Source organism: Triticum aestivum, chromosome 6A, assembly GCF_018294505.1.
Source record: "Triticum aestivum cultivar Chinese Spring chromosome 6A, IWGSC CS RefSeq v2.1, whole genome shotgun sequence".
NCBI lineage: Eukaryota > Viridiplantae > Streptophyta > Magnoliopsida > Poales > Poaceae > Triticum > Triticum aestivum.
The window spans coordinates 551,850,138-551,863,998 of record NC_057809.1 but is presented as its reverse complement, the minus strand read 5'-3'; the positions used below and the strand labels follow the sequence as shown (position 1 = coordinate 551,863,998).

Genomic DNA, 13,861 nt, shown 5'->3' with positions numbered 1-13,861 from the left:
TCTCCCGTTCCTTTTGCGATCGCTTGAGCAACGCATTCCGCCGGTCAGTTTCACTTCGTCTTCCATGCCACCGCGGTCCACGTTTCGACTTCCCTGACGTTCGCTAGAACAGGCACGCACACAACGTGCACGGCAAAGACATACGGCGCGGCCGAAAGCTACAGCTTTTGTAGACGGGCATGTACACTCTGAACCAGCTGCTCAACTTCGTGAGAATCTATATATGCGTCAGCCGACTTCTAAGCTGGCAATAGTAAAAACCGCGTACCTCGACGAATTGCAAGTTTGAACTAGTGAGGTAAGAGGAGAAGCACCTCTGTCCTCACAGACATCCAACTTGCTGCTGCTGCATTTCCTAGTGAGGTTGCTCTTCAAGAAATAATATGTTGTACTCTCTGTTTCAAAATAAATGACCCAATTTTATATTAACTTTGAGGGAGTATGATGAAGTGCAACCAAAAAGATGAATACAGAAGCAATACAAGTCAGAGACGGCTTCACGTTTCTCGAGTCGGGAGGAGCCACATATTGTTTTGATAGGCTCAGTTCGAAAAGAAAACAGCAGAGATGGCTTTCCAACGGTCCTCTCGTTTCCACGCGTCCGCCACCTCCAACGGGCCAATCCATGGCCGGCGCGCCGGCGCTGCCCAAACCCAGCCCCAGCCACACCCGTCGGGCGATTACCCCGATCTCCGACGGCCAGATAGAGCCCATACTCCATATCCCTCCTACCGTGAGGCCCTGGTCGCGGGGTTCTCTGCGGACGTGCCTCTGCCCGGTCGGTCCTGCCCTGCTTCGGCGGATCTTGAACCGGACGAGGCGGGTTGGATTCAAGTTCGCAACCGTCGCCGTCAGCGCTGTTTGGAGGAATCCCCGTCCGCCGCGTGCCAACCTGTGCGCTCCGGGTCAAGGATTCCGCGGTGGTTATTGGGCAGGTGCTTCAAGTGCTTGGACTCGGGCCACCGCATTGCTAAGTGCACAGGGGAGATTAGGTGCCACCGCTGCTGGCTCCCAGGTCACATAGCTAGAAGTTGCCACTCCCACCAAGCTGCTGCTCCCCCTGTTCCACTCCCTCCCAGTTCCGCAAATAGTCGCGCCGCCTCTGGTCGTCCCGTCCAGATCCACGCCCCTCATCGTCGGCCGCCTCCGCGCGATATGGCACACTACCCACCCCTCGCCCAGTCCCGCTTCCCTGGGGAGCTCTACACCCATGGGGACCCGGATTTGCGGCCAGAAAGGGGTGGGGGCATCATCTCGCGCTCTCCGGGGATGGACGCTCTGGAAGCTGATTTCAGGAATCGAGCTTTGCTGGCTTCGGTTCAGGGGCGGAGGCCAGCGGTCTCGCCGGAGGCTTTGGTCCAAGCCTTGGCCGGGTTCTGACGGGGTGGAGAGGAGATTTGTGCGGGTGGAGGTGGCATATCCGGATGATTTCTTCATCTCCTTCGCTTCCACAGAGGACTGTGACAAGGTGCTATCCTACACCGGGAAGGTCAGATGTGCCGGAGCCCCAGTTGCATTCCGGCGCTGGCACCGGAGTGCACAAGCGAGCAGCGGTAAGCTTGATTTCTTCTGTAAGTTGGGGATTGAAGGTATGCCTGCCAATGCTTGGGAGTGGGGCGCCGTCAGCCAACTTGTCAACAATCTTCAGGGACAACTCGTGAAGATTCTGTCGCAGGTAGACCGCCGGCAGATAGATGTTACGGCCTGGATGAGGAATCCGTCTGGAATTCCAAAGATATATGATCTGGAGATTCCAGAACCGGTGGGCCTGCCGAATTCCTTTGAGCCTGAAGCCCCCCTGTCTCCGCCGATGCCCCCCCGTCGGAGAGGCGAACACTTATCCAGCCTCTCACTATCCATGTGCTGGATTTGGTGGACCGGACAGTCCCGTTCATGGAATTCAACCAGGATTATGAGCCTGATGACGACGAGGATCTCACTAGGCGCCATGACTACTCCCGATCCTGCTTCAGAGGGAGGGTGGATGGCACTGGGAGGGGCTCTGCTCCCCGTTCGGGTGTGCACCCCTTTGGTGGCCCTGGTGGTTTCGGAATTGCTGGTGACTGGGGGCGCCGGGCCCATGGTCTGCTGACTCCGGCAGGTAGCATGCTGCCTCCTCACTTGCAACCATCCAGGAAGACAGCAGACAGCGTGGAAGAGACAAGATCATTGTCGCCTTCACTTGGAGCATGCTTTGAATCAGGAGTTGAAGGGCATGATGCTGCTGCGTCTCCAATTACTCCAGTTGCAGGATCGACGGCGCACTCCCCAGCTCCTGGCGCCTCGGCTCCCTCTGGGTACGCCCCCACGGCGGTGGGTTCAGCTGTGTTTGCTGACACTCCGGAGGTTCCTCCTTCTCCGACTACTACTATGGCGGGCTCTCAGGCGTTCAGTGACACACCTCCCTTCGGCAGGGCTACTCTTCATATGTCGTGGTCACCGCGCTGGCTTTCTGTGGGATCGGAGGAAGAGGTACTCGAGGAGCAAAGGGACGAGGACGGAGCCTGCCTGGGCGGGAGCGACATCCGTAGGGCGGAGGACTCCTCCGATGCCGCTGACGAAGCACTGTTACCCGCTCTGGATGATGGACCGCCAAGACTCAACTCACCAAGGCTGCCGCAACAAGGGGAGGGCTCGCTGATGTCTGGCAGCAGCCTGGTATGCACACCATTCACGATCCCGCTGAGCCCAAGCAAACTGTTGCCCTCCAAGCACCGACAGGTGGTTTGGCTCATAAATTTGGTCCCAGGACGGTGGAAGAGACTCTCCTGTGTGGTATGGTGGCCACTCCTAAAGCATCTCTTATGGGTCCGAGACCGGCGGCTTCGGCTCCAGTGAGACGCAAGAAGGGCATTCTGTCGGGTTTCACTCCGCGTCAGAGTGCACGCTTAAGCCAGATTTCTGATGGCACGAAGAAGGGGCCCTACCACAGGGCATAGACTGTGCTTCTGCGCAGAATGGGGGTGATTCAACCTGAAGAACAGCTATCTAAGGAAGCCTTGGATGATTACCTGAGGCTTTTCGACGCTCCTCTCGCGCCACATCATATCAAGGCCATTGCAGCTCTCTTTGATCCGGACGGGGTGGAATTCGACGAACCAGCACAGGAGGGCTTCGCGACACTATCCCTTCCGGACACGGTGAAGCCATGTGGTGCTTAATGGAGTGGTATTTTTGTGGGTGGTGGTGTTTAGTAATTACTCATGTCTGTTGGTGTGTTAGCATGGAATATCAGGGGGCTTAACAACCCCGCTAGACGTAACTCCGTTCATTTATTTCTGCAATCATGCAATATTTCCCTTGTTTGTCTCCAAGAATCCAAATTGGACAGGGTGGATGCTGTGGTAGTTGGCCAAATTCTGGGCCCGACTTTCGATGGTTTCGACTTCCTTCCTATGGTGGGTACTAGAGGGGGAATCCTTCTAGCTTGGAAGAAGGACAGTTTGTCTGTCCCTGATGTTCATAAGGGAGAATTCTCGATCACAATCAAGGTTTCTTCCTTGTCAGATGGGAAAGTCTGGATGGTGACTTCGGTATATGGACCTCAAGAGGATGATGACAAGATCATGTTCCTGGAGGAGATTCAGGGGTTGGGTACTAATATTCAGCTCCCATGGATTGTTAATGGTGATTTTAATTTGGTTTGTGAGGCGGGGGAGCACAGTTCACACAGGTTTAACAGAAGATTGGCAAATAAATTCAGGCACACTATCAACTCCTTGGGTTTGCATGACATGCCGATGTTGGGGAGGAGGTTCACTTGGTGCAATAATCAAGAAACTCAGTGAATGCTAGGCTGGACCGGCTGCTGTTCAATAATGCCTGGGAGGATATTTTCCCCATCAGTGGCTTATTGCCACTCAGTTCCAACATCTCGGACCACTGCCCTTTGCTTCTTAGCTGTTCTTGTGACAAGCCCAAATATCGCCACTTTTGTTTTGAGAATTTTTGGGTCAAGTTACCAGGGTTTATAGAGACCGTCCAAGAAGCCTGGCAGGAAGAAGTTCTTTCGAGGGATGCCATGGTGGTCCTTAGTGTTAAGATGCAACGTACAGCAAAGGCGCTCAGAAGCTGGGGTCAGAGGAAACAGAGTTCAATGTGCATACAGTTTCAGATAGCCAACGAGGTGATTTTGCGATTGGATAGCGCACAAGAGGCACGGTCTCTGTCAGATGATGAACGACGTTTAAGGGCTTTTTTGAAAGGGAAGTGCCTCGCTCTCGCCTCATTAGAGCGGGTCCGCTTGCGACAGCGTGCAAAGGTGAGGGATCTAAAGGAAGGGGATGCGAACTCCAAGTACATTCACATGAAAGCAAATGGCAGGAGGAGGAAGCACCAAATCCCCTACCTCAGAGATGGCCCAAGAACAGTCTCGAGTCTAGAGAATAAGCTGAGGCTGGCTAGAGAGTTCTACAGTAGTTTGATGGGTACTCCGGCACAAGTGAGGTCTTTCTTGAAGTTGGACCTTCTTGACATCAACAGTCTGCCACCGGATTTGGCCAGTGGTTTGGAAGGTCCGTTCACGGAAAATGAAGTCAAACAGGTGATCATGGACATGCCCTCGGACAAGGCCCCGGGACCGGACGGCTTTTCGGGCCTTTTCTACAAGGTATGCTGGGACATTATTTCTAAGGATTTCATGGAGATCATGTTCGAGTTGCACAGGAGCAACTTTGCTTCCTTTGGCAGGCTCAACTCCTCCATAATTACCTTATTGCCCAAGAAAGAATGTTCTCTGGAAGTAGCGGATTTTAGACCGTTTAACTTGATTCATGGAGTGGCTAAAATATTTGCCAAGGTGTTGGCTGTCTGTCTGGCTCCCCTTCTTCTAGCTCTAGTGTCTAAAGTGCAAAACGCTTTGATTGGCGGCAGGAGTATGCATGAGAACTTCAAGTTTGTCTGTAATACGGCCAAGGTGCTTCACAAGAGGAAAACACCGGTTGTACTAATGAAGATTGATATATCTAAAGCATTTGATACGCTGTCTTGGGAATTCATTATTCAAATTTTGATAAGGAGAGGTTTTCGGCTTCGTTGGTGCTCTTGGATTTGTGGATTGTTGCGTACTGCTTCCTCCTCGGTATTAATTAATGGTGAGACTTGCGAGCCCTTCTCCCTGGGTAGCGGCGTGAGACAAGGCGACTCCCTATCCCCAGCACTCTTCATTCTGGCCATGGATTCCTTGCAAGCTATGATTAGTTGGGCGGTTCAAAACAATATGTTATCAAGCTTGGGCCTCAACCCCAAGGTCCCGAGAGCCTCCTTCTTTGCGGATGATGCTATCCTCTTTTTCAAGCCTTGTCCAAGTGATCTACAGGTGATCTCAGCCATTCTCAAGCTCTTTGGTGAAGCTTCAGGCCTCCGTATCAACTTGTAGAAGAGCACGGTCACTTGCATCAGGAGTGACGACGCTACCTCTTCTTCTGTGGCCCAACACTTCGGTTGTCAGTCCAAGCCTTTTTCGATACAATACCTCGGGCTCCCGCTGTCTATTTATCGTTTGCGATGGCAAGATATTTGGCCACTCATTGACAAATATTCCAATAAGATGAAGGGGTGGAAACCAAAGTTAATGGCACCCGCTGGGCGTTTGACTCTGACTCACTCAGTTCTCATGGCCATGCCTATACACTTCCTTTCGGTTATGCAGTTGCCGGCATGGGCGCTGAAGATTGTTAACAGAAGATGTCGGGGCTTCTTATGGAAGGGTGACGCTGATATTAATGGGGGTCACTGCCTCTTACCATGGTCAAGGGTGTGCATGCCCAAGGAATGTGGTGGCTTAGGTATACCGAATCTCAAATGGTTTGGTTACGCCCTTCGCTGTCGTTGCCTTGCTTAACATGGGAAGAAGATGAGAGACCTGGAGCACGCTCCCAGAAGAGAGGGAGAAAGAGGTTATGGCCTTGTTTAATTCAGCTACTATGGTACAGGTGGGGGACGGACGTAGGGCCAGATTCTGGACTGACAAGTGGCTGCCCGGTGGGTGTTCCATTCAGGAGACGGCTCCAGCCCTGTTCTCTTTTTTCAAGGACATGGGTGGCTCGGTGAGAGATGCTATTGATAATCGGAGCTGGATAAGGGAGATTTCGGGAGGTATTTCAGCCCAGGCCATGGCTCAATATCTTAAGATTTGGGACATTGTGGAAAGTACTGTTCTTGCTGTGCAGGTCCCAGATAGATTGGTCTGGAAGTGGACGGGTGATCGATGCTTCTCGGTCAGCAGTGCTTATGGCATGTTCTTCGCTGCGAATATACGTTTTGCCTGCCATAAACCGATTTGGAGGTCCAAAGTCCCACCAAGATGCAAGTTCTTCATGTGGCTGGTCATCCATAAGCGCTGCTTAACGGCTGACAATTTGGAGCGAAGGGGCTGGCCATCAAACGAAACATGCCCGATGTGTCTTTCCACACACGAAGATTGCTCACATCTATTTTTATGTTGCCGCTATTCACAGCAGGTGTGGTCCGGGTTCAGGAACTGGACACGGGTGACATTTCCGATCCCCGATGACAACTTCGGTAGCTCCGAGAACTGGTGGATCAACGCGCGGAGAGGAATTCCTAAGGCAGCCCGACGGAACTTCGACACGATGACCATCCTGATCTACTGGCGAATTTGGAAGGAAAGAAACGCCATGATTTTTCAACAGGTGGCTAGCAGCGTGGACAGGGTGCTGGAGCTCATCCAAGAAGATATCACTGTCTGGCGATCGGCTGGTTGTGTAGGCGACATCGGCTAATACACTGCATGTTCCTTTTCTATTGTAGCCTGCCTATGGCTTCAGCCGGGACCTTTTCTCTTCTTGTTTTGAGCTTAGGCTCGGTTGGCTGTCAGTTCTAGATTGCCTAGAAGGTCAGCCTGGATGTACTCTTTTCATTCTATCTAATAAAAGATCGGCCAACAGCCCTTCGATAGGCTCAGTTCCAATCCGTATTAGTATTTGAAGTTTTAGCCTTTTAGATGGTATAGCAAAATGGCCCGTGCATTGCAACGTGATAAAAAAATCATAATCTTCAATGGCCATGACCATATTTTGGTGAGTCACTGAGATACACTAACACTCCCATTTTCATGAAATTGTGAACAATTTTTAAAAATCATGGACATTTTTTTAAACTCGTAAACATATGTGAAAACCTGAATATTCTTCAAATTCGTGAACATTATTACAGATTTGAACATTTTCTAAAATCATGAAAAAATTGAATTCATGAACATTTTATACTATTTGCATTTTTTAAATTTTGTGAATATTTTTAAAACATTTTTCTTGAAGGCGCGAACATTTCTAGAATCAATGAACATTTTTTTGGAAATTGGTGGGACAAGTTTTGAAATTCACAAACATTTGTTTTGATTTAATGAACATTTTTTGAAATGCATGATAATGTTTTTGAATGCACGAACATTTTATGAATCAATAAATTATTTTGTAAGTCACGGACAATTTTTGAATTTTTAGGATATTTTCAATTCATGAACATATTTTGAATTGACAAATTTTGGTTCAATTTTATTAAAACTTTTTAATATATGGACATTTCTTGATTTTCCAAACATTTTTTCAACTTGTGAACATTTTTAAAAAATCATGAACAGTTTCTAAATCCACAAACATTTATGAGTCATTAAACATTTTATTTCAAAATTCACATTTTATAAATTATCAGAACTATTTTTGCAGTTCCAAATTATTTAAAGTAGAAAAACCGAAGACAGAAAAGAAAAAAAAAAGAAAAAAAAGAAATTTTCAAAACAGGTCGTCCAAACATGGGCCAGCCCAAATAGGCGTGCTGTGTCTTCTCTCAGCGTGCAAAGCGCAGTATAGAAGGTTCTTACTGCATGGGCCGGCTTCAGCCGTGTACGGAGATGAGTTTTATTTGAGTTGTGAAAATATACAGAAAACGTCCGACTTAGGGACGGCAACATCTGGTTTATTATCTGTGATTTACATCGACGCCTATGCATTGATCTGAGAGGGTCATTATTTTTGTTCGCGTATTGTTCATGCACGGGTAGAAATTATTATTGGAGGATGCGAGGAGGAACAAAGCGGAAGAAACAGTTGATCTAGCATCGTCGTGAAAGGTCGGGCTTCTGATCTAGCATCATCGTGAAAGATCGGGCTTCATCACAGAGGAATAACTAGTTTTTGAACATATCAAACCAAGTTTGGCATCGTGGAGAATTCTTCTAAAACAAGACCTTCAAATTGTGTGCTACAGAATAAAAGAAACAAAGAAGCAGATACTACAATATTGGATTCAGAATAACCATTGAGTTTTTATGATGATACCTTAGACATGGTGTTGGATAATTTTTCCTTTTTGTTTCTTCCCCTTTTGTAAATAATTTTGATTTAAATATGTTATATACTAGAAAATCACCGTAGAACAATTGTTCTATGCTCAGAGCTTCAAAAAAAAAGAACTAATGATGACTTCTTCCACAACAACTTCTTCAAGATGGGATAAACATCCTCACGTTATCATCCCTACATCCGGCCGGAGACAACCTAAACAAAAATTTTAATCCGTGTGAGTGACATGCGGCATGGAAAAAAAACTCCCAAATGTAAATCAATCAAAACAGAAAAATAGAAAGAAAAAGTATATATGAATATCAGTGTAAAATCAGACATCTGGGAGAGCGATTAAATTATCTGTCTTCGAAAAGTCAAATATGTCTATCTTTCACTAAGTTTCTTTTTTCTGGAAAGGACCCCATATTTATTAAACCAACTGCATCATGCAACCCTGGCAAAGAAAGAATTATAAGAAAGTCATCGATCGCCAATGCGCGAATGGCTCACTGCAGCGGGGTCGTCGATCGTGTGTGCTTGCATCATCTTCGTTGGATCAAAAAGTTGTGGCGGTAGCACAAGTGTATATTTATTTGGGATGGTGATCACATGGAATCGACTAGTATTATTCTCCATCATGTTGAAGAAGTTAGAACTTTGTAGCAAATTTCCAATTTTTCCTTGCGCAGAAGTCTAGCAATGATTTGTTTCAACTATTTCTAAGCTTCACCAGCCCTCGATTTTCTATAAAAAAAATATCAAGGTCATCAATAATAGTTTATAATTAGGATTTCAATATACATCTGACATCATATTTATTAGGTAAAGTATCTGACAGCCTCACGTGCTTCGGATCCCGATCACATGCATGGCAATTAATTGATGCACCGTGGCAATTTTTCTGTCAAGTTTATACTACTGCACATGACAATTTTTGCTTTAGAATATGACAAATTCTATACACAAGCATGACAATTTTATCTATCTTCACATGGCAAATCTGTTGGCAGATTTCCTTAAAAATCTGACGTCAGAATTTTTAACATTTCCGTACAAGTATGGAACCCAAATAGTGATGTTGGTGGCAGAATCTTGCGACCAAGCTGACAAATAGCAAAGCGCACAACCCTGTTGTGTACATTTTGTACGTTTATTGATTGGGTCATAACAAGAAATATATGTAGTTATATTCTTCTAGGGATCATCCGAAGATCTATAATTTTCCTATGTGGTGCATCAGGAAAGTATTAGTGCACCGGGCCGGTTTGTGGTGCACCCGGTGCACCTGACTTTGGTTGAGGCTTTTAATAAATGCTTAGAAAAAAATCAAGGAAAAATAGCAAGTAGGTGCAACTTCAATTTTATGATGACATGGGAATTCAAGTCTACACGGAAGCGAGAAAAGAAATGTTATCAGTAACGAGAATGGGCCCAATTAATAGCCAAACGTACATTATGTACTCATCGCAAAAAAACTTACATTATCAAGTGTCAATTTTATCTATTTTTCCCGTGAAAAAATATCTATTTTTTCCTAGTATCACAGGCACTTGTAAATATACCCTTATAAAAAAGAAAAATGGCGTTCAAAATCTTGGGAATGCCGAATTCTTCTTTCTCTCGCATTCATAGGCGGCACACCGTCTTGTGAGATCTGGTTAATTTAGGTTTCCGATGGATCCAGCCGGCTTCAGTGGAGCCCTTATCGATCTTTTTTTCTCCACGGCGGCGATTTACTTTGCAAATTACAGCCATCAACGTTTCATGGTCAGCATCGACGCCTTGCTGGCCGGTACTTCTAAGTTGTGTTTTAAAAAGTTTGTTCCGTTGAGGCAGAGGCCTAGAGGCGGCATCAAGCTATGCTCATATTGGAGTCATGGCTACATGCTGTAATTTAGTCTATTTTGGGCAGCCCAATAACTATTTCAGAAATTTCTAATAAATTCTAAAGGCCCACTTAGCCCATTTGTGCAAGGCAAGGGATACTACTAAAATTTAGTCCCACATTACTAGTTTAGTGGGAGTTGGACCTTCTTATAAGGGAGGTTCTTTCCTCACTTATACGAGCATGAGAATAAGAGGGATATCCACGCGCGCTCCTCCTCCGCCGTCCGCCACGCCACGGCTCGCCTCGCCACGCCACGCCACGACGCCGCCAGTAGGCCTCCGAAACCGCACCTTTTGAGTCCTGTACGGGAGAAGGGTGATAAGGTTTTTGGGAAGCGCTCAGCGCGACTACTTGCTGCTTCATCACGGATGATCCGATCGCCGACGACTTCTTCCCCGACGTCCACAACCTCCTCGATGACATGGCGGGCGAGGACACCGACCCCAAGTCCAGCACTTCTACTGCTGCTGTCCCGTACGTGTTCTTCCTCTTTCTGTTAGATGTCATGACACAGTTCTTTGATCTACTTTCCGTCATATATGTGTTAGGTTCTACTTCATGTAGTATCTGTTCTAGATGTGTTTAGTTCAAGTTCATATATGCAGATGCTCTTTACCTTCTCTCTGTCCGAACGCATGACTTGTTTTATCTCTACTATATTAGTCATGCTTTATCTAGTATTTCTGTTAATAAAATCATTCAGTAAACTGCTCATATTTCCAACAATCCAAAAACCTTATTATAGGCAATTTACCCCGAGTGGTTTTACTGCTTCCATGAGACCTCCTATATTTGAGGGTATCCACTATAAGAGGTGGCGCGTGAGAGCAGTCTTATGGTTTCAAACCATGAGTTTCTATGACGCCACTTTCGGCAAACCTGAAGGAGAGCTTGATGCTCAACATGCACAAGCTTTTCAAAAAATGGATACTCTGTTTAAGGCTGCTCTCTTGAGTGTTCTTGGTGAGAGCATAGTTGATGCTTATGCGTCAATTGATAATGGAAAAGATATGTGGGATGCACTCGAGGCCAAGTTTGGGGTCTCGGATGCTGGCACTGAGCTGTACATCATGGAGCAATTCTATGATTACAGGATGACTGAAGAGCGCTCCGTGGTTGAGCAAGCTCATGAGATACAGTCATTTGCTAGAGAACTTGAGCACTTCAGTTGTATGCTACCGGACAAGTTTGTTGCCGGAGGTATCATCACTAAGCTTCCTCCTTCATGGAGGAACTTTGCTACCTTGCTGAAGCATAAGAGGCAGGAGTTTTCCGTCCCGGATCTCATTGGCACTCTTGATGTGGAAGAAAAGGCGAGAGCAAAGGACACACGTGCTCGAGGTATTGAGGGAGGATCTAGTGCCAATGTGGTACAGAAGTAGAACTTCCAGCCCCACAAGTTTAAGAACAAGGGCAAGTTTGATGGAAAAGCAAAGTTTGATGGGAAGAACAAGGTTGTGCAACACACAAACTTCAAGAAGAAGAATGGCAAGAAGAAAGGTGCTTGTCATGTGTGTGGGGATCCTGATCATTGGGCTCCTAGTTGCCCTAATCGCTATGACAAGCGTCATCCTGGGAAAGGCGGCAAGACCGCTAATGTTGTCATTGGAGACACTGACATGAAGGATGCTGGGTATGGTATATTTCCCACTATTCTTTCAGTATGTCATTCTCCTGACTGGTTGATTGACACGGGTGCTAATGTGCATGTATGCGGTGATGTTTCCATATTTTTGTCTTATCAGATCGCAGGGACTTCAACCGTGTTGATGGGCAACGGTTCAAGTGCTTCTGTTCGTGGTGTTGGCACGGTCGATCTGAAGTTTACTTCGGGGAAGATCGTGCGGCTGAAGAACGTGCATTATGTCCCCTCCGTCAATAAAAATCTTGTTAGCGGATCTCTTCTGTGTAGAGATGGCTACAAGCTTGTCTTTGAGTCGAATAAATTTGTAATATCCAAGTATGGAACCTTTGTTGGTAAAGGCTATGAGTCAGGAGGCTTGTTTCGTTTATCCTTATCAGACGTTTGCAATAAAGTTGTTAATCATATTTGCAACAATAGTGAATCCAATGTGTGGCATTCACGTCTTTGTCATGTTAACTTTGGTTGCATGTCACGACTAGCGAAGTTGAACTTAATCCCTAGTTTCACCACTGTCAAGGGATCTAAGTGTCAAGTGTGTGTGCAAGCTAAGCAACCTCGTAAGTCTCACACGACTGCGGAAATGAGAAATCTTGCACCACTAGAGCTCATACATTCAGATCTATGTGAAATGAATGGTGTTTTGACAAAAGGTGGAAAGAAATATTTCATGACGTTAATTGATGACTCCACTAGATACTGCCGTGTGTATCTTCTGAAATCTAAGGATGAGGCTTTGAACTTTTTCAAGATCTATAAAGCTGAAGTGGAAAACCAACTTGATCGAAAAATCAAGAGGCTTAGGTCCGACCGTGGTGGAGAGTATTTTTCCAATGAATTTGATGCTTTTTGTGCGGAACATGGTATAATCCATGAGAGGACGCCTCCCTATTCACCTCAGTCAAATGGGGTGGCCGAAAGAAAGAACCGTACTCTAACAGATTTGGTTAACGCCATGTTAGACACATCGGGTCTCTCCAAGGCATGGTGGGGGGAGGCGATATTGACTGCATGTCATGTCCTAAACCGAGTTCCCACAAAGAACAAAGAGATAACTCCATTCGAGGAATGGGAGAAGAAAAGGTTAAAACTCTCTTATCTACGAACATGGGGTTGTTTGGCGAAAGTCAATGTTCCAATTCCAAAGAAGCGGAAGCTTGGACCAAAGACTGTGGATTGTGTTTTCCTGGGATATGCTTTTCATAGCATTGGCTATAGATTCTTGGTTGTAAAATCTGAGGTACCTGACATGCATGTCGGTACGATCATGGAGTCGAATGATGCGACTTTCTTTGAAGATATCTTTCCCATGAAGGATATGGCTACCTCATCTAATCAGGAGATGCCTAGTTCATCGAATTAGGAACCAGTTACAATTACCGAACCTGCCATTTTGATGGAACACTTTGAAAGTCCTGTGGAGGAGAACAATGAAGTTCCTACTAGGAGCAAGAGACAGAGGACTGCAAAGTCCTTTGGTGATGATTTTCTTGTGTATCTCATAGATGACACTCCCAGTTCTATTTCAGAGGCCTATGCATCTGAAGATGCTGACTACTGGAAGGAAGCGGTTCGTAGCGAGATGGATTCCATCTTGGCGAATGAAACTTGGGAGATAACTGATCGTCCTTATGGGTGCAAACCTATAGGATGCAAATGGGTATTCAAGAAGAAGCTTAGGCCTGATGGTACTATTGAGAAGTACAAGGCTCGGCTCGTGGCTAAGGGTTATACCCAAAAGGAAGGTGAAGACTTCTTTGATACTTACTCACCTGTGGCTCGACTGACCACTATTCGAGTTCTACTTTCACTAGCTGCCTCGCATGGTCTTCTCGTTCATCAAATGGATGTTAAGACTGCTTTCCTAAATGGAGAGTTGGACGAGGAAATTTATATGGAACAACCAGATGGGTTTGTACTAGATGGTCAGGAAGGAAAAGTGTGCAAGTTGCTGAAGTCTTTGTATGGACTCAAGCAAGCACCCAAACAGTGGCATGAGAAGTTTGAAAGAACTTTAACAGCTGC

General features: G+C 46.3%; 1 protein-coding gene across 2 annotated transcripts; it reads left to right on the top strand.

Moving 5' to 3' along the window:
• The first annotated feature begins 536 nt into the window (after window positions 1–536).
• LOC123128426 (uncharacterized) lies at window positions 537–6,924 on the top strand. Of its 2 annotated transcripts, none has more exons than XR_006463116.1 (2): window positions 537–1,553; window positions 6,459–6,924. XR_006463116.1 is itself a non-coding variant. In XM_044548422.1 (2 exons), exons 1-2 carry the CDS (start codon window positions 1,425–1,427, stop codon window positions 6,741–6,743), a joined length of 414 nt encoding a protein of 137 aa, XP_044404357.1. In that variant the 5' UTR covers window positions 541–1,424; the 3' UTR covers window positions 6,744–6,924. The 2 variants fall into 2 exon arrangements, 1 of the variants encoding a protein (XP_044404357.1); XM_044548422.1 differs by having other exon boundaries at window positions 541–1,553.
• The last annotated feature ends 6,937 nt before the right edge of the window (window positions 6,925–13,861 follow it).